Source organism: Meleagris gallopavo, chromosome 3, assembly GCF_000146605.3.
Source record: "Meleagris gallopavo isolate NT-WF06-2002-E0010 breed Aviagen turkey brand Nicholas breeding stock chromosome 3, Turkey_5.1, whole genome shotgun sequence".
Classification (NCBI taxonomy): Eukaryota; Metazoa; Chordata; class Aves; order Galliformes; family Phasianidae; genus Meleagris; species Meleagris gallopavo.
The window spans coordinates 80,616,010-80,636,256 of NC_015013.2; the positions used below are offsets into that span (position 1 = coordinate 80,616,010).

General features: G+C 41.2%; 1 protein-coding gene across 1 annotated transcript; it reads left to right on the top strand.

Moving 5' to 3' along the window:
- The first annotated feature begins 144 nt into the window (after positions 1–144).
- On the top strand, positions 145–19,950 carry COLEC10 (collectin subfamily member 10). Its single transcript, XM_003205244.4, has 6 exons — positions 145–469; positions 11,336–11,407; positions 13,309–13,380; positions 15,375–15,428; positions 16,508–16,603; positions 18,047–19,950. Exons 1-6 carry the CDS (start codon positions 322–324, stop codon positions 18,436–18,438), a joined length of 834 nt encoding a protein of 277 aa, XP_003205292.1. The 5' UTR covers positions 145–321; the 3' UTR covers positions 18,439–19,950.
- Positions 19,951–20,247: the final 297 nt, after the last annotated feature.

Sequence of the window (20,247 nt, forward strand, 5' to 3'; positions counted from 1 at the left end):
CAGTGCCAAAAAGAAAAACGAATGATAAAAGAGATTATCCCCACATATTGAAGAAATTTTCCAAGGCAAAAACAGCTAAACTTCTCACAGATAAGAGATAAATTGGAATAAACAGCTGTCAGTGTAAAATAAATATCCTGGATAATGTGCAGGACAGAAATAACTACAGCATCATCAAACTCCTTTCTTCACTTTATTTAGCTGTTCTTGCATGTAGCTCTCAATCTTTGCACTGCTTTAGTTAGCAGAGCATTTATTTTTGATTCAGCTGCATTTGTTAAGACTGTAACAACGAAAGGCATTTCCTGAGAAGCTGCAAGGATGAGCAGAAAGAAAGAACAACAGCTAAGGAAATATGGGACCCTAGTAGTGCTTTTCATCTTCCAAGTTCAGATTTTTGGTTTTGATGTTGATAATCGACCTACAACAGATGTCTGCTCGTCACACACTATTTTACCTGGACCAAAAGGTGAGGAAAATCAGGTTACTAATGCTGAGACCAATAGTGATAGAGGCTGTTTTTTTGAAAAGAGAAATGTGGAGGGCTTGCAGTATGGGATGTGGATGAAAGATCTCGGACTGCTGTCTGTAAAAACATCTAGAAAAGTGAAACTCTAACGGGGGAAAATGGCAGAGCAAGGAGATTTGAATTTGTTTTCTTCTTCAGTTACATATTCTCACGTATTTTCATATAAATTAAATGCGTCTTTTTTCAATTTTCTCCAGCCACATAAATCTTCTCTTACTTCTTGTATTCCTCACACAACCAGTACTGTTAGTAGCCATAAATTGAGGAACTTTGTCTGAAAGAAAGCACCTATTCTGAACTGTTAATAGCTCACTCTGCATATAGTTGGAGAGAGAAGTGCAAAATTTAAAATGACTGTAATGACATTATTTCCAAGTGCTTACCTGTAAGCAGAGTTCTGCTGCATTCATTCAGACCTGATCCAGCAGCTCCTGTTGAATTAAACAGGACCTTCACTACAGACCTCAAGAAAAACTCGATCAGCTCTGGTGTGTGCATTTCTTTTATCTTCAAAATTCTTTGCAAATATATAAAAGCAAATTTTCTGCATTAACTTGCATTTTGTATAATGTATCTAATGTCAGTGCAGTTGCCTGAAGGCACCACAGCTGAAAATTAGGACTATGACATACAAATCTATCTTGCAGCGACAGATCTAAAATCTATACTCAACACTACAGCAATTGCAGTTTGAACTATTGCCTTCTTTTAGCAATTCATTGTATTTTTCTATAGGCATCAGAATAAGAGAAAAAATGCAACTGATTTAAATTTTAAGCAGAAAAAAGATTATCAAGTCAAAAGTATTGCTCCAGACTAATTTGTTTTTATGATGGATTATTCAAATGCATGTTGCTTAAAGGACTATTTTTAATCAGCAAGTTAATTTCTTTATGATTACAATTCAAGCTTTAGCTTTTGCTGCCACAGCATAAATGCAGAGAGATGTAATGATCCCGAAGGGAGCAAGTAGAAGTTTGTTTAATTAATATATGAGTAATGTGAGGCTGAAGAACAAAGTTTGACAGAATTGTGTTTAACAAGTCACACGGCTAATGACTTGGTCTTTGGACAATGTGAGAGTAGTGGGATTCCAGTTGGTTTCTCTGGTCTAGCTGTGACAGAGAGCATTTAAAGGTTAGATATGATTCTCTGCAAGTGTGATACTGAGAAAATCAGGATTTAGCCATTATCAGTTCTACTGCTTCCTGGCTGATAATAAGATACAAGAGGAGCCAAACATCTATTGGCAGGGTCCTCACTATCACTCTAAAATTACATTACCATAGCCAAGATCTATGACTGTTAAAAGTGTTGAGCAAATCAACTCTAAATTACTGGCTCAAATCCACTGCAGATCATCAGAAGTTAATGTGATATGATCCTATAGCCTCATTTCAGTCCCTACCAGATCTGAGCTCATCCAAGGCAGCTATAAGCATCTCTCAATGGCAGACTGATTGACTGCCAGTCATCTGGGCAACTACAGATTGAGCAGGCTAGGTGTGTGACTACCCTGCTATTCCTCAGGCATTCCCTGTAGTTGATGATGATACACGTTGACCTAATATGACAGAAGAAAGTCTGTTCTGATCCAGTTTTCCTCTAACTGTCTTGTGCCTAAGGACTCAGAACACAGGATCCAAGCCTAGGACCACACAACAGCCACAGGCAACACTTTGCTGCTAAGACGATAGTTAAACCCTGACAATGGACAAACCTCTGACTTCCATTGCTGTAAGGTTTATTTTCTGTGCTCTATTTATTATGCTCCTTTGTTAACCATTTGCCTCTACTTTGCTCAGGGTCTTCAGCTATGGTGGAACACAGTGGTGTTCTCACAAGATAGAGATGCTGAGCTTCCATAGTACATTGATCAGCTTCTCCTACCACTACAAGCCAGGTTGCTGTTGCAGCAACTTCCTTCTACATGGCATTAGTATCTAATGGAACTAAGCACCTAGAACTGTAAAGAACTAAAGAGTTTTGAATAGCTTTGCAAGGCTGTGGTAGCTTCATTAAGCTAGATTAGGCTATGAGTGAGATTGGCCTTGGTACTACACAGCAGCAGTGCTGCTTTACCTATCACACTGCAAGGGAGGTGAGAAGGCTGAGGGAGAAGTGAGAATATTTGTAGAGATTCTGAACTTGTCACCCTTTGTTTCTTGTACCGTTAAAGGTTTCATTACTCACTTCATCATCTAGGCATTCACAGTTGCTACAAGACCAAGCACTTGACATTTCTGCATTCTCACCCTACAGATCACCTGTTCGGTGTCCTGAAAAACAGCTGCTGCTTGTACAAGCTGCTTGTAACTTGTCCAGGTTAATTTGTGTAAGACAAATTCTTCCCCTTCAGAAATATACCCTTTTTTATGCTTAGACTTGGGGTGTCACATGGGAAGTATGATATGAGCGATGAGATGAAAAGAAAGGGTAATTCCGGATTGATTATCAGGAAAGTCTTCATACCTATTGTGCTGCACTCTCGCGCTCCTGAAGAGAACCAGCAGAACCAGAAAACACACAGCTAGAAAATACTCTGGAAGGATACAATCTCCCAGGAACAGAAGGAAGGCAGTAGACGTCCTTTAAGTCTTTTGCACTTTGAGTTACTACGATGAAAGTCTATCTGAACAAAACAGGTCAGAATCAGAAATGAATAGGAGTTTCAGCCTGACCTCTGCTGGTGAAGTGTGATACAAAACCAGCCCTCTCAGTCCCCTACATCTGCTGCTTTGCCGTCAAGTTGAAAGCAAAGGAAAATGAAAACTGTTTTGACAGAATTATGGAAAGAAAATTTATATATTTTCAACCCAGAAAAAGAAAGAAAAAAAAAAAAAGAAGAGAAAAAAAACTTAAAAAAAAGGAAAAGCTGTTACTTCTCTTCCAGTCTCCTTTTCTATGCAATGCTCAAAGGTCTCAAAAAGAGAATTATTTCAATGAATGTAGCCCCAGTGCAATGGCTGTCTTGTCCTGCCTTCACGAAAAAGCTGTTGAGGTATGTCACAAACTGGCTGGTACAGGAGCTAAAAACAGAAATCTGAGAAGCAATTTCTTAAACCCTTATTAAAATACAAAAAAAGAGAAGCAAAATGTACAAATACATTTTCAGTACTTGTAACTGATTTTGGTGTTTGACCTGAGATGTTTATGAATGACTTGGATTTAGCTGGAATGGTTTGGTGTAAGATCTCTGAAAATATAAGGTAGGTAATGCTTATTCACAGTAGATTAAGTAGGACAATAATGACCAAATTCTGCACTCATTAACTTCTTGGATTCACACAAAACCAGATATAGCATAAATAAAGCAATGAATGTTTCAGGGAAGCCAATTGCTTAGACTAGCAAGGTAGTCATGGCCCTGTAGCCTCCCAAGCCTCAAAATAGGCTGGTGGCTGCTGCTTTGAGAGGAACTGTGGGGAAGCAGCAGTTAATGCTATGAGAGAAAAAGCACCAGTTGTTGGTCCATGCTTTGGCCACAATAAATGAGTCATCAACAATATTGTGAAGAAAAATGCCAAGGCTAAAACTTCAACTCCTAAACTCTCATCAAAAGTAGGAACAGGGGTAGAAGAAGAATAGGGATGGCTTTACACAAGTGTGGAACGGAGACTGCAGTTGATTTCACGTGGACTTGTGGGAGCTCAGTGTTCCTGAAGTTTGACTCTAGATCTTGCTATCTGTCCCACGTCCCAGCTCATTTCCTTTGAAATCCAGACACAGGACTTCAAAGGCCTTGAGTAAGATCCAAGTCGAAAAACTGGAATGAGATGAATACTGAAGAATACAAAGAGTTTCCCATAGCAATTCAGATGTAAAGTGTTTCCTTACTATTATTTTTGACAAATGGTGCTTATAAACTCTATGACATTGGCTAGCACCTCAAAATAGCATTTACTGTGGTCTCCTGTATAGCTGTTCATCTCTTAGCTTTAATTGTTCTTATGCAATTCCACTCCTGGAAAACCTAAAACTCTCTCAGAAACCAGATATGCTGCTATCCACATTTCCTTCCAAAAATAAGAAACGCCTTACCACATCCTATAGGCTGCTCAAACCTATAACTAAGCTTCCCTCTTAGCGCCTCATGTTTGATCTGAAAAGCAGCTCATAATCAACACATAATTCTATTTTTTACACATTTTTACCTTCAAATATTTTAGCACATGCTAAGCTTCTTAAGTTTTTCAGCCTGAGCTACAAAGCATGCAGGAGGGCACTTAAATGCAAATTCAAAATATACTGGGTTTGTATTTCTTACCAGTGTAGGTTTGATTCCTCATTCAGACCATTGTAGCCTATGGGTCTTTGAGATCACATCATAACGGTGGGAGGTCCGGTTTGGAACCTTAAACTGGGACAAATCAAGTGAAAGGAGTATCGGAAATAATACAAATTATTACTGTGCTATTAGGGACACAATATATATCCTGTTCATGCACAAAGGCCCACAGTTTCAAGTAATACAAGTCAGCAGAGCTCCACTGACCCTACTAAGAATTTGATTCTGACTCATGAAATGCAATAGAATGAGGGGCTATTTCAAGTGAAGTCAATGGATGTTTAGAAGCAGAAAACAGAAAAGTGAGCAGAGAATCCAATTTATTCTCGAGATTCTTTCCACTTCAGCAGGAAAAGTGACTGAGTCTCCGTTCTCTAACGGAGATGAGTGAAAAAAGATAAGAACCCGTGAGCAAAACACTTATATTTCTCCTGGTACAAACCAGTGGTACCAGTGCAGCACTACATGTTTCCTGCAGGGCATGAGGAAGAGCGGCTGCAACTGAAGTGACGCCCTATAGCTGGATGAGGCAGTCAGGTTCTTTTCCAAAAAGGGAGAGCCATCACTCTGACCATAGGGTTCTACCTTCCCCTTGTACTGGCTCAACTGTTTATTCATGAGACTTCTCACTGAGCTAATTCAGCTCACTAAAAATGGGTATGATAAGCATTATTAGTGTTTCCCTTCTCATTTTCATAATTCATTAAATGCAGGGTGAGATGAGTGCTCAAAATCAGACAGAGTGGGAGGGAAATATGCAGGTCAGTGCTGAGGGCTGGTGGGAAGAGGAATGAGGCAGGGACATTGTGTTGAATCAACTCCAGACAGATGACTTCATTTAGTTCCAAGACAGCACAAGAAATCCTGTCCTCACTTGTCATATATAGCTTGGAAACAGGAATCCCCACAGCTACGGGAAATTTGCTAAAGATCTAAAGGACACTGAAAGTGAAATTAGAGGAAATCTTGAGGCTTTCCATTGACGTAGCTATGACACACTTATGCAATGGAAAGACAAACTATTTTATTTGTTTATTTCTTAGAGTCGGTGACTCCCTCTGGTGACCAAACCTCTCAAATGGATTGTACGCATGCAGGTGCTGCAGAAGCTTAGTGAGTGCAAAGCTTTCCCAAGGCAGTCAGTTAATCCTGGAAAAGCTTCAAAGCTTCAGAATTATACAGGTCATTATTCCTTTATTTTAACATTCAGCGCAGTGGCATCACCTCACCTCCCCACAGTGTCTGCAGAAAAGGAGAGGGGCCCCGTGCCTGTAGCAGGACTCCAGGCATGAACCACGGAGAACAGCAGAGCTTGTAACGTGATCACAGGGTACAGCCACATGGCATACTGTGTATAAAGCCTCTGTGGTGGGGACTCATTGCCTAGAAATGCTAAATGCATCCAAGGCAAGTAGTGCAAAGCACCATGTCCAAAAAAAAAAAAAAACAAGGTTAACCACACTCTCTCCCTGCAGCATATCAGTCATGACTCAAGACTTCTCTACTTTTTTCAGATTTGGGCTTTAGCCTACCAAAAGAGGATTTTCTGTCATTTTACAAGGTAGTTATGCCCTGGAGCATGGAGGTAGGTACCAGGGACTGTGATGTGTGCTAAATGAGTTCAGATAGTGGCAAAGAATAGGACACTAAACCTAAGACAGACCCATACAGTCTTCTTGGTCTTTCTGCTTCACAGGATGCATTTTAATTGATTCACTGTAAAAGAAAGGCTTAGAGAACACTAGCATCTATGGAGTATTTTTGGTCAGGAATGAAGAACTGCAGCTAACTCAGGCTGTGATTTGTCAGCACACATGGAAAACTCTCAGTTAAATCCAGCTGGAGGGTTTTGTGTGCTCCCGGAGACAAGCCTGATTCCAGCTCAGCAGTTCCAGCTTTAGACCCCACACAGCCTGCAGAATTGCAGTCATGCTGTCATGGGGCTGCATCCACATAAACATAAGTGAACTGTTTAACCTGAATACTTCCTCCATTTGCGAGTACAAATCAGACAACAAAAGACTTATTTGAGGATAGAGCACAACAATGTCAAAAAGGAAAAGGATCTGGGGGTAATGGTGCATGGCAAGCTGGACATGAGACAGTAATGTGCTCTTGCAGCCCAAAAAAGCCAACTGTATCTGGGGCTGCATCAAAAGAAACGTGGCCAGCAGGGCAAGGGAGGTGATCCTGCCCCTCTGCTCTGTGTTGGTGATGCCTCACCTGGAGTACTGCATGTGAGATGTGGAGTCCTCAGTACAGGAGACACATAGACCTGTTGGAACGCATCGAGAAGAGGGCGACAAAAATGATCCAAGGGATGGAACACCTCTCCTATGAGGATAGGCTAAGAGAGCTGGGGATGTTCAGCTTGGAGAAGGCTCCAGGGAGACCTGAGAGAAACCTTTCAGTATCTAAAGGGGATCTACAGGAAAGAAGGGGGCAGACTCTTTAGCAGTGTCTGTGTCATAGAACAAGGGTTTCAAGCTTAAAGAGGTTAGATTTAGGTTAGATATAAGGAAAAGTGTCTTTTACAGTGAGGGCGGTGAAGCAGTGGAACAAGTTGTCCAGAGAGATGGTGGAAGCCTCATCCCTTGAGACTTTCAAGGTCATGCTGGATGGAGCTCTGAGCAACCTGATCTAGCTGTGCATGTCCCTGTTCATTGCAGGAGAGTTGGACTACATGACCTTTAAATGTTCCTTCCAACTCTAAGAATTCTGTGATTCTATGATTCAATGATTCTATGATGTTTAAAATCTGTGACATAGAAGTTAACCAGCTCGCAGGAATATGAACAAAGAAGAGTGATGGTCTTGCTTCACCTGTTTGCTACAGGTGCTCCCTCCATGCTTCAGGTGCTAATGTAATGCATTATCTGAGATCCTTGCAGCAACAGTTTTAAGGTTACAATTTGCTAACTGGATTAAAACGTAACCTGATACTTCTCCAAATGTACAGCAGCACAAAGGAAAATTTAAATTCCAGGCATAGATTAAAACATATGAGGATCAGAACTTTTTTTTCCCTGTAAGACAAGTCACAGAGCACAAAGCACAGCAGTACAACAATTCAAACACTCTGACCAGAGCACAGATTTGGAATTCTGTCAAATTAAAAAAAAAAATAAAAAACCTAAAAAAGTGTCTACTACAGTGAAATGCTGTCCACATGAAGTCCAAGAAGGAAAGGAACGATACTTATTAGAAATTAGAGAGAAAGCCAACTCAACCCCGTTCAAAACAAGGTCAACCAATCTTTCACAGTTTCTCCTCTCTCCTTGCAAATCACAGCAGAACCACAAGGGGGGAGCATAACCCAAGAATTCACATTTCTTGCCAAAATTTGACATCACACAATACCTACAATTGGGCACAATGGATTGATAATTGTAACACCATATTATCAAGCATTTGGTTTAATTCATTATTAAATTAACAATGAAATGGTACCACTCATTAATACTGTTGGCTTCTATACTTGCCTATCCATACTCAGATGTGATTTTGGAGGAAAAGCAGAATTGTCCTTCTCTTACAGACAGGCAAATTCATCTTATTTCCATTTCCAGAGTATGGGAACTAAGGCAGAGCACGGTACGCCACTTTATGCAAAGATGAAACAGGTGACAGATCCTCCTGCCCTGTTCCTTAGGTTTTCTCATGGCTTGAGCAAAAACTAGGACCTCGTAATTTCCCCAAGTGTCCAGAGCAAACTTTCCCACACCTTTTACCCCTTTAACTTGCCAGCTCTCAGTCTAATGATTGACAAGCAAGAACCGAACTTCATCTCTGGCAGCCTCATGTGTGCAAAACTTGCTCCAAAGTTCCTCAGAAAAAAGCCACTGCAGCTTTTATTGGCTCTGTATGGTAGCTGAGATAGAAAGAAAACACATTTGAAAAGTAATCACAGCTTCTGTGCTGGTATATTGACTTTCTTCCCAGGGCTCTAAGATTAAGTGTCTAAGCAATATTTCTTAATAAATAAATAAATAGATAGATAGATAAATAGATAAATAAATAAATAAATAAATAAAAGCTTTTTTCTGTAGAAAACAACAGTCTCAACAGAGTCCTTAACCCAACAGAGCAGTCTGTGAGACATACAGAAGGTAATTCGCTGGGCTAACAGGTGGTGAGGACTGCCAGGGTTACAGGTGGAATTTGAAAGGTTCACAAGAATCTGGTTTGCTCTCCCACATGACACAGGCCAAAGAAATTCTCTTGGCTGTTTCTAAACCAGAGCCAGAATTGCAGCATATTGCATGTACATAAGGGAATTCATTGCAAGGTAAGGACTGGAAGTGAAGCCTCTTAGGTGTGCCTCCCCTGTTGGAGAGCATGGCCCACTTTCTAAATAACCTCATGTTACCTTCCTAGTCAGAATTCATCCAGCTTTTCCAGTCTTTGAATCACACCCTGATTCCTTTCTATTATCACACATTTCCTCCCCTGCATGGGTTTGCAGACTATGATCACATCAGCTCTTAACCTTTTCCTGGAACCATGTTTTACAAGGTCTTTGTCAGCCTCTGGGAATCTTTTCTGAATTTCTATCCTACTGAGAAGTGACTCTTACAGTTTTCTCAAGGGCTTCATAGCTGGGTTTGGAAAGGACAATTGCTCAGTTTCTCAATCGTAAGTGATGCTTACACTGAGGTAAACAGCAAAATTAAACTGCAAATTCTCTGGCTCTGCTGTTTGATGACCTCTAGGCAAGAACTCAGTACAAGCAGGCATCCTTCCATCAGCTTGAGGCTCAGACTTACAGCCTCATCACAGCTTCAAGAAGCTTGGCTTTTGGAAATATACATGGATTTCTCAAGTATCTTTGAAGAATCAGTAAGAATAAAAAGACATTTAAAAATTCTCCTGTTGGCTGTTCATAAGCTTTTCCCTTCCAGTTTTGTCCTGTGGCAGCTGGTGTTGAAAACAAAGCAGCCAAGTGTACCAGCACACAATATGCCATGTGTCTTCCCTGTCCCTTCCTCTAAGGAGCATTTCCTCCCCCAGCTCAGCCTTGCATCACCTTCTATTTGGACCATTGCACCACCCCCTAGGACACCCTGACTAATGGGGTGAGCCTGATCTCCTCCAAAGGGTCTCAACACTAAAGCTTTCTGTGGCATACAGGGACAAACTCAGTCCAGTCCCCATATCCAACACATAGAGGACCTAGTACTATGTTAACACCCACTACCTCTCATCTCTCATCACCCCATGGAGCATCCCATGACATGCTGCCTGTTGGCTACAAGAGTAGCACAAGGTAAATGAAAAATGAGTGGGTGATGTTTTTCACAAAACAACGAGAGAGGGTACCCAATGAAGCAATCAAACTGAAAGCAACATGGGAAGCTACTTTCTCCCCCAGCACGTAATTAAATCTTTGACCTTTTTGTCTCAGGATGCTATAGAGACAAAAAATATAAATGGGGTTAAAAGGCACAGAACTAATCTTTGCAGGGTAGAATAACCAGTTGCTCTTCACATGTTGACTGGCTGCAGTCCTTCAGCCAGGTAAACCCTAATGACACTGCTCATGGGAACAGTCACCCTCAACACACTCAGTTCCACGAAAGCCTTCTGCTAGGGCTGGAGACGCTGTCCTCAATGAGACAGGTCATTGGTCTTGTCATGTAATACTGCAAAGAGGAAAGATGGGATCTTGGGATCAAAACTAAGAATACAAAGATACAAAAATCATCCCCATTTTCTGTTTTCCTGCATAAACCCAAGAAAAAACTATATGCAGTGTTAAAGTAGATGATATTTTTTACTCATTTCTCATTGCAGTCTTGCTCTTTTAGACTGTAAGCTGCTCAATAATTTCTACAGATATACACAGTAATCCGTGTAACAGGACCTTGATCTCATTTGGGGAAATCTCTGCACTACTGTAACACAGTGAATTTTCCTCCTATAAATACTCTGTGACTAATTCAAAATAAAATTTTGGAGTAACTGTAAAACATGTTTGCTATATTAACATATGCCACCTCTCAAAAAAATGAAGGCAAGACTTCTGCTGTACTAAATGCTATGTCCATGTAAAGAACTATTGCAATACATTTACATTCTTTCTGTTTCTATAGCATCTAAATAGCTTGAACTCAAGAGTCATGAGGAAAATTAATAAACTCCAATTGCTTCCGTTGGCATTTCTCCCAGATTTCCCAATAGGTGAACGCCTGTTTATTTATCTGCTTTACAGTTACTAGGCCTTGAAGAATAAGAGTTGGAGTTGGTGTTATAGAATTCCTACACTGGAACAATTTCTCCAAAAGGGAAAATTTTTAGCTTTTCCTAATAGTCAGATTTGTCAGCTCTTCATTGGAAATGTATCCCATGGCTACTGCACCTTCAATGTGAAATAAAAAGAAATCAGTTTTGAATAAGGGTGACTGTAAACTTGACTTTCTGAGGATGTACTGCTGCATTTACTACACTGGGTGAAATGTATAATGATGTTTTACTTTATGTTTTTGGTGTTTGTTTGTTTGTTTGTTTGTTTGTGAAAGGGGATGATGGTGAAAAAGGAGATAGAGGAGAAGTGGGCAAACAAGGAAAAGTTGGACCAAAAGGACCTAAAGGTATTTATGATGGTTTGTTGGCTATTATTGGTAGATGAATATTAATACAGAATCACAGAATGGCCCATGTTGGAAGGGACCTCAAGGATCATGAAGCTCCAACCCCCCTTGCCACAGGCAGGGCCACCAACCTCCACATTTAATACTAGACCAGGCCGCCCAGGGCCCCATCCAATCTGGCCTTGAACACCTCCAGGGACTGAGCATCCACAGCCTCTCTGGGCAGCCTGTTCCAGCACCTCACCACTCACACAGTAAAGAAATACGTACAACTGCATTTAAGATCAGTGCTACTTAATGCTTTTCATTCCTTTTGCTCAGTGGATTTCACAATGCCTGTCAAACATTAATCAGTGAACCTAACCATGTTCTGAGAGCTTGGTGCAATTCCTGCCAATACATAATGAGAGTCTGACAATAAATGTAAATAGTCACATAATAAACCAGCACATTGACTGCTGCTTTCTCAAGTGGCGACCATGAGTGAGATCCAGAAGACTGACACCCTCCCAGATGATACGTATAATCAGGAAGATTACTGTTACGTTATGAAGTGATCTTTCAGGTGAAAGTGAATTTTGAATCATGATGCTCAGCAAAACTCAGTCTCAGCTGTCCCTCTTTTACAGAAAAGCAAACTGAGGCACACACTGAGAAACGCAGTTCCTCTGATCAAGCAGGAGCATCAGAGCTGAGAGCAAAGAGCATGAGATGTCTCAGGACTCAGCTCTCTTAAATAAATCTCATACCTTCTCAGTTGCCTGAGCACAGCACTCTGCGCCACCAGACAAGACAGCATCAGCCTTGTTTGCATGTATTAACTCCAAAGCGTAAGGTGCCAGTAATGCGGGTAATGCATATCCACATTATTTTCTCCTTGACAGTGGTCTACTATCCTAAGAGTAAGGTTGTCACTTATATAGAATCTTTAAAATTGTCCTGTTATTACTATTATAATAAAAATCTTTTTCATTTTTAAATGCATTCAGAGGACTTCGCATCTTACTTTAATTAGATCAGGTAAGACTCAAGCAGATCAGGTAAAAAAAAAAAAACAGCCAAATCCTTAAGAAGCGTCTTAGTGATGTTATCTTCAGTGTGAAAAGTGAGATTTCCTAAGCTGCGCTCTTATTATCAACCAGCTACTTCAGAACTTACACTGCTAGCCAGTCAGAAAGGCAACCAGTATTTTGGTGCTCCAAGGACTGGGAAGCAAGCACAGTGCAAGCAGCAGGTCCTTACAGGTGCACTTCAGCTTCCAGAAGGATTCCCAGCAAAGCCATGAGAACTTCACCTCCAGAGCAAAGCAAAGGCTTTTGTCTACTGTAGAGAAATAGTAATAAAGTAAAATAATAATAATTTTAAAAAAATGGAACAGAAAAGAGACACACTTCCCAAGCAACTTGCTGATGGTACGGTTTAGTTGTGAAGTAAAATCAATATCTGAATACTCACTAGCAGTTTTAGTTTGTATTTTCTATATGAAAATATGAAGTTTCTGGCAGATGAACAGGCAGTTTTACTAAGCTGCTTTGCAGAGTCCTACTGGTCCCCCAGCAGCTGTGATCTGAGCTGCAGGCAGCCACAACAGACCTGGTTTAAGTGCTTTCCTGGCACTGGAGTCACTTTGCTGTTCCCTGCCAGAAGAGTGGGGATGCCAGCAGCCCTGAGGCTAACAGAAGAGCCTCAGCAGCCCAGGTTGGTACAAGCAAGTCTAAATAAAAGCTAAAGCTGTAAAGCTTGCAATGTGTTCGTGTGTATACTCACACGAGCATGTTTGCTGTGTCTGTCTTACACAGGGACTTGCCATGCTCAGAAAAAACAGCAGCAGTAGAGGGGTTGCATTTCGGGGAAGGAACGACAGAAGTCATCCGTACTCTTCCTCATTTTTCTTCTCTCAGGAAACAAAGGAACTGTGGGGGATGTCGGTGACCAGGGAACGCTTGGGAAAATCGGTCCGATTGGAGGAAAAGGTAAGCCCCGACTTGGTAATTTTCTTGTGTTTTTTCTTCAAAGTAAATATGTGTTTTGTATGAGTTCCAGGTATGGAGTATCATCAAATACTGGCTGCAGCTGGTGCTCTCCAAAGAAAATTATGCAGAAAGATCAGTGAATAGAGCTAACTGAAATATTTATGTTTCCTACATACAATATATCGCTTACTTGGCTAAAAATAGTTTGCTCAATAGGTTAAGAAATCAATCCTTGGAGATGATAGAAGAGAAAGGGGGAAATCTGGGCCTGGTGATAAATAGCACAAATCCTCTGTTACCTCAAAAAGAGAAAGCCAGATTTGTGCCTCTGTATCCAGTGTTGAAGGGCCTGAGCCAATACCCTGCTGCTGCTCAGGATGCCACACCTGCACTGTGCAAGAAGTGTGTAGGATAACAAGGTCAGGAGAGGATTTTAAGAGTTTTAAGAGAGAATTTACATAACAAAGAACAACTACTCCACGCAAATGAAGGTAGACTCCAACTCTACTTGGGTAATTATTCCATGAAATTATTGCTCTAGCATCCTGAAGAAATTAGGTATTCCTTTTAGAGCTGAAGAACAAGAAATATTACTTCTGCCATAGTGAGATCTGCCTTAGCAGCTCACCAGGGATCTACTATCCTAAGGGGAACTCTGTGGTCTCTAACCAAGCAATTGATCCAGCCAAGCAGGTGAGTGGGTGGAACAACTTATCATGGGAGCTTCTCACACCAGTGCCTTTTAATAAACCTATGATGGCCTCCAGCCAACCCCACTATCAGAGAAGAACAAAAGAATTTGGCCTAGGGGATTCATTTTCAAAACACCTAGACAACTAAAGACACAGATAGCTGTATCTCCTAAGGTGGTTTCAATCACCAAAGGAAACTAGAATGTAAGAATCCCACAAATTGTTTATCTGAAAGTAAACCAATGCTCTAAGCCTTTAAATCAAGCTGTCTGTCAACCCGATTGTACAATTTATTGGCCCTTCGTACGTGGGTCTTTTTTTCTCATTTCCTTTTTCATGCGCAGAAGCAAAGGCCACTAAGTCACTCTTTACACTTACCATTAAACATTCAAATTCTTAAGGAAGCAACCCTGAAATTTCAGCACATAAGTGGGCAGGGTGCCAAGCAATGCTAACTGCAATGCCAGTCAGTTACTGATTTCTTTCTTTAAAAAATACGACCATATAAAAGAATAATCACATCAAAACATAGCTATCAACGAGGGAGAGCATGTATTAACATTAGTTGGCTTCTGAAGGTTTTAATTCATAAAAGAAGAGCTGACATTAATTTCAGACAAAGTCCATCTGCTCCTGAGTTGCACAGCTGAGACTTTTGACAGCTGTCAAATTATAGCTGAGATCATTAAAAAACAGGCTGGTCACCTGTATTTAGATATTAGCATGACATTTGGAGAAGCATTTCCACCATTTTTTTTATGATGTACAGAACTAGAGGAAAGCAAGAGGAAAATAAATCATCTTTCCATAAACTATATCTGAAATGAAACACTGCTCCCTAGTGACCTCATTTTGTGCAGGTGCTAACTGCTGCCCACAAACAGCAGTTGCACACATGAATTCTGAGCCTCAGTACCCACCGGCCTCATCTGTTGCCTTGTCCTGACATGAAGCTGTCAAACCCAGGAAGGTCCTGCAAGGCAGCAAGTGGCCAGGTTTCACCTGCCATAGATTCCTGAGTGCTTGCAGCCTCTCGGGATCATGGTGCAGTTTATATTTAAAGCAGTACCAGGAACCAGCAGCACACAACATGCCTGTGTTATCGGCAAGTTAGTTATTAAAGTGTTCTCACTTATTTTCATTAATCATGGCTTGTTTGACTTGGCGCATTGGCCAGTACAGTACATTAGGCCTTCCTATTAGAAGCACACCACTAATATATTATTAAACAGATTTTTCAGATATGCTCCCCTGACATATGCACCATATGAGATCTGAGAATATATTTTCCTCTTTATCCAGGTGACAAAGGAGCCAAAGGCATATCAGGGGTGTCTGGAAAAAAAGGAAAAGCAGGTATGCTGGGCATCTTTCTCTGAAGAATGCTTGAGTTTGCTTATGCTGGGTTTTCTGTTTCAGGGTTGGTTTGTCTAGAATTTACAAAATGTTGAGGCCCACAGACAAACTTCAGAATGGGTGAAACAAACAGGAAGAGTGTGAAAAGTTTTGTTTAGCAAAATAAGGCTAGCGACATGAGTGACGGTGATGCTACACAGAATAGAGAGAACCTATATAAATGAATGGGCAATGGTTGATAACATAAAACTGAATGCATCAACAGGTAAGGAGAAGTTTAACACTGAAAACTGGAAAGTTTCTGAATACCAAAGGAATGAGCTCTTTTAATAGTCTTCTCTTAGAAGCACTGAGACAAAAATGTATGTAATTTTAGAAATATCATAATTTGTTGTCAAATGAATGCAACACATTGGCTTACAGGAGGAGAGTTCAGATTTGATCACCCAGAAGGTTCTTCTCAGTCCTAATAACCATGGGTGTTTTCCCACCTTCAGTGTCCAACTGTGTTCATTTTTAAGGCATTCCATATTGTTCATCAGATTGGCTTTAGTGAGAAACCATCACCAACTTGTTTTCTTCCTGAGAATTACAGAGGAAGAAACAAACCCTATATCAAGTCAAATTTCAGTTTAAAAGCCAAAAATACAACCTAGACTTCGGTGCTTGACAGCTACTGATTATTTGAGTTGGCATCAACTATTTCTGCTGTACCACAGCTGCATTCAGCTAACGTGGTCCATCCAACAAGGCTTTTCCAATCCCACCTCAATGCCTACTTCAAATAAGCTTTTACTGAGAAAACAGTGGTGAAGTTGTTTCTATCAGAAGTCTAGGGGATTGCTGCTGTCAGTGGATGCAAAGGTGCAAAAGGATACATTTATCATTCAGATGTAACACTGTGAGATCATCAGGGTAAACCACACATCCACAGTCAGATGGACGTGATAATAAGAAGGGCACTGAATGTGTAAATGCTACACTGATAAGGGTGGAAGGAAGATAGCAAACCCTTTCTCTTCAATATATATATATATATTTCTGAACAGATAAATTCTCTGTCCTTTGTATTGCAACAGGCACAGTCTGTGATTGTGGAAGGTACCGGAGAGTTGTTGGACAACTGAATATCAATGTTGCTCGGCTTAACACATCCATCAAGTTTGTAAAGAATGGTAAGGATCATCATGTATTTGATGTGATTTATTTGGGTCTTACAACATTTATCACAGCTGTTCTCCCCCTACTGCTGTTCTACAGCAGCATACAGGCCAAGACAGAGGGTCCCACTGTGCAAGGCACTCCAAAAACATACAGAAAAGGAAGTCTGGCACCCGTAAGAATATAAGCAGCTGGTGAAAGCAACTACAGTACAACAATGATCAATGGCACAGCAGAAATAATCATGACAGAACAAGGCACAGCTTGCTAACTGCCTCAGCATTTTCAGCCTGCTCACCCTCAGACTCACTGGCCATTCACACAACAAAAGGGAAAATGTTGTGCCAATCTGATCCACAGAGCCAGAAAAAGCACTAGAAACTTCTTCATCTTGCTGCTGCTGCATTCATTCACGGTGCTCCTCTCATGCCTCCCTTCACTGAAAGAATCTTTCTCTGTAATAAGAGAGATAACAACACCCCAAAGACATGGGTTGTAACAAGTCATGTCTATAGGCAGTGCTGACAGCAGGACAGTGCAAAATGCCCCTCTTGAAAGGAAAGAAGAGCATTTCCTGTTGTAGCAGAGATTTTGGAAAGGCTCCACAACCACTTCTTGGACTCAGTCTAATCTGGATATTAAATGTGTCTGAGGCCATTCTCTGGCTCTATGGGCAACTGGCACACTCCCATCTGTATTGCTAAATCCTACAGAATTGACTGGTCCTCTGCTAACTCCTCGACTGTTTCTGGAGTAGCTCCAAAACTCGGGGATTGTTATTTGCCTGCAGCCAAAGCTGTGACTAGGACTACTCCAGCAATCCAAGAGCAGGGACAAACTAGAACCAGCTATCCAGGAATGCTTCTTGGCACTGCTTAATTCACTAAGATATCTGCTGCCTGAGAGATCTGTCTTTTAAAGTTGCTGAGCAGCCACACTTTCCTTCCTATTCAGTGTCTCTTAGTGGCTACATCAGCTGTGAACAACAGGCACTATTTAAAACAACTTATTTTAGCAGTCTCTTTGACTTTCATCTACAACGAAAAGGCCCCAGCTATTCAACTCCCCCATGTTCCTATCTCACAGCATTCTTTCACAATCTAGAGCACAATATGGCAATAGTATACAAAGCAACCAGGGTGATCCAGAGTTATTCATTGCTACTTGTCCATTCAGCATGCCTTGATTTGGTAACTTCACAGATGTCCAGTAGAAAACATTCACAGAGGACACATGCCACTCAGGACTGAATGTGTGTAAGGTTCTTGTCATTCCTACTGGTAGCATCAGTCTCCGATCATGTCTTTATTGTTCACTCTAAATTCAGTGGTGGGAACAATTTACCTATCTTCCTTTTATTAATGCTAATGTAAAAACCATTTTCTAGTCATGGTGGAACAGAAGAACCTTCAGTCACTGTTGAAATGCCATTAAAGATTTATTTTTCTCTTTTAAAGTTATAGCAGGCATCAGGGAGACGGATGAAAAATTCTACTATATTGTCAAAGAAGAGAAGAATTACAGAGAAGCCGTGATGCACTGCAGGGACAGAGGAGGAACATTGGCCATGCCTAAAGATGAGGCAACCAACGCCCTTCTTGCTAACTACATCTCCTCAAGTGGCCTTTTCCGAGCATTCATCGGGATAAATGACATGGAAAAAGAAGGGCAGTTTGTATATGCAGACAGCAGCCTGCTGCAAAACTACAGTAACTGGAAGGATGGGGAGCCTCACGACTCCACAGGCCAAGAGGACTGTGTGGAAATGCTCAGCACAGGAGAGTGGAATGACTCTGAGTGTCAAGTCACCATCTACTTCATCTGTGAGTTCCTCAAGAAGAGAAAATAAATGTGCAACAAAAGATGTCTGGCACCTTCTGTACACACAATAACCCCTCCTCATTCATCCACTGTAGGGAATGCAGATAAACAAGGATAGGGCTCAATCCAGCACAGACTGGGTTAACCAAGAGTAACTAATGCGATATGGCCATAGTGACCATAAAACCAGCTCAGGTCTGCAGGGGCATCCAGCCAACTGTGAATTTTTATTTCATTTTGATGTATAATTGAGGGTGGTTGGGAAAATTTAAAGCACGTGGAGGCAAACATGATTTCACTAATGCTGTGAAGGACACACTTATCTCTGCTTCTCACTCAATCACCTGCTTGGTTGGCTGAGGTGTGAGGAACAAAGCAATGGCACTTCTGCAGGTCTGCACAGCTTGCCTGCAATCTGAGAACCAAAGAACACTTCTAGCCTCTGATGCCTCCAAAAAACTGTGCAAGAATCTAGAAAAGTCCAACATAAAGAAAACAATACAAAGGAAGCAAAGCCACTGCTGTAGGCTGTAAACAAACAGTGCAGAATTTGCTGTCAGAGCCTGGCTACTCAGTTATCCACATCAGCATGTTCATAATGGATCAGATTTTCATATCGTTGCTAATACCAAAGGAACACATTCCTGCATACAGTGGAAGAGCTCACATTCACGTGGCTTCTACGACACCACTGCCAGGACTGTTCTGAAGTCCAGGATGCTCCTGAGACACAGCATCCGTTTTACCGTCAGAAGTGAGCCTGTTTATTGTTAGTCTTTCCTCATGCTGCTTAAAAGTCTCACCTTTCCTCACAGCAGGAGATGCTAGTAAAGACTCCCGGTTCTCTGCAAGAAAGTGTAGATTTTCTCCCCCACTTGGGACTAAAAAGGGAAAAATGCTATCTGGAAGCTGAGAACACTGGGCACTAGTCATAGTGCAGCCAATGCACACTGTAGGTCACTTTCAGCATTGGTTGCAAAATGTTTCTCTGGATATAAAGAGCTGGACATGAAGGCAGTCCCATCAGCGAGCAATACAGAGGGTCAGCTCTAAGTTTCCCTTCTGCAGCTGTATACAGCATTGCAAAGGCAACAACACAGCTGTCATACTTAGTCAGCCTGCTCTTCGACAGTAAAATCCTCCATACCATCTTCCAGCTGGTAGTTTGCCTTCAAGCTCTTCTCTGAGCAATGGTCAACACCAAAGCATCCCAGGAGACTCTGTGACTCAGAGCTACTTTTCTAAGCCAGTTTATCGGCTACTTGTTCTTCCAGAAAACCATTTGTTGCTACCAGCAGTAAATTACCTGTGTTGCTACACACCCTCCAGGGAACTATTCAGTCCCAAGAATGCAGGTGTGTGACCACATATATTTTCATTGCTTCCCAACTATGCTATGAGCGTACTTCAGCAAACAGGTTTGCTTAGCACAATGTACCTCATCCTGAATTATTCCCTCCCTGAGAATTTATACTCCCCAACATCAAGCACAATTACACTTTTTAGGATCTACTGTAATAAACTTGTTAAATTATTTGGATTTTAGAATCATTAATGATTAGTGATAAAGAATTAATGGAAAAAGTTTCTTGAGGAAAAGTAGTGCCTTTTGTAAGGTCAGGTCCAGACACTCACAGTATGTCAGTTCTTACTAGTCATGAGGAAATGGCACACTGACATTCCAGTGGGTAGACACCATCGCACTTGTACTCACCTTCCCAGACTCCCTATCCTTACCTCTCACCCAAAATGTACAAAAACACGCTTGCCAGATTGGGAGGTGGGGGTGGGGGTCTACATTCTGGAACTGTCTGACCCTATTGGAATCACTGGCAGA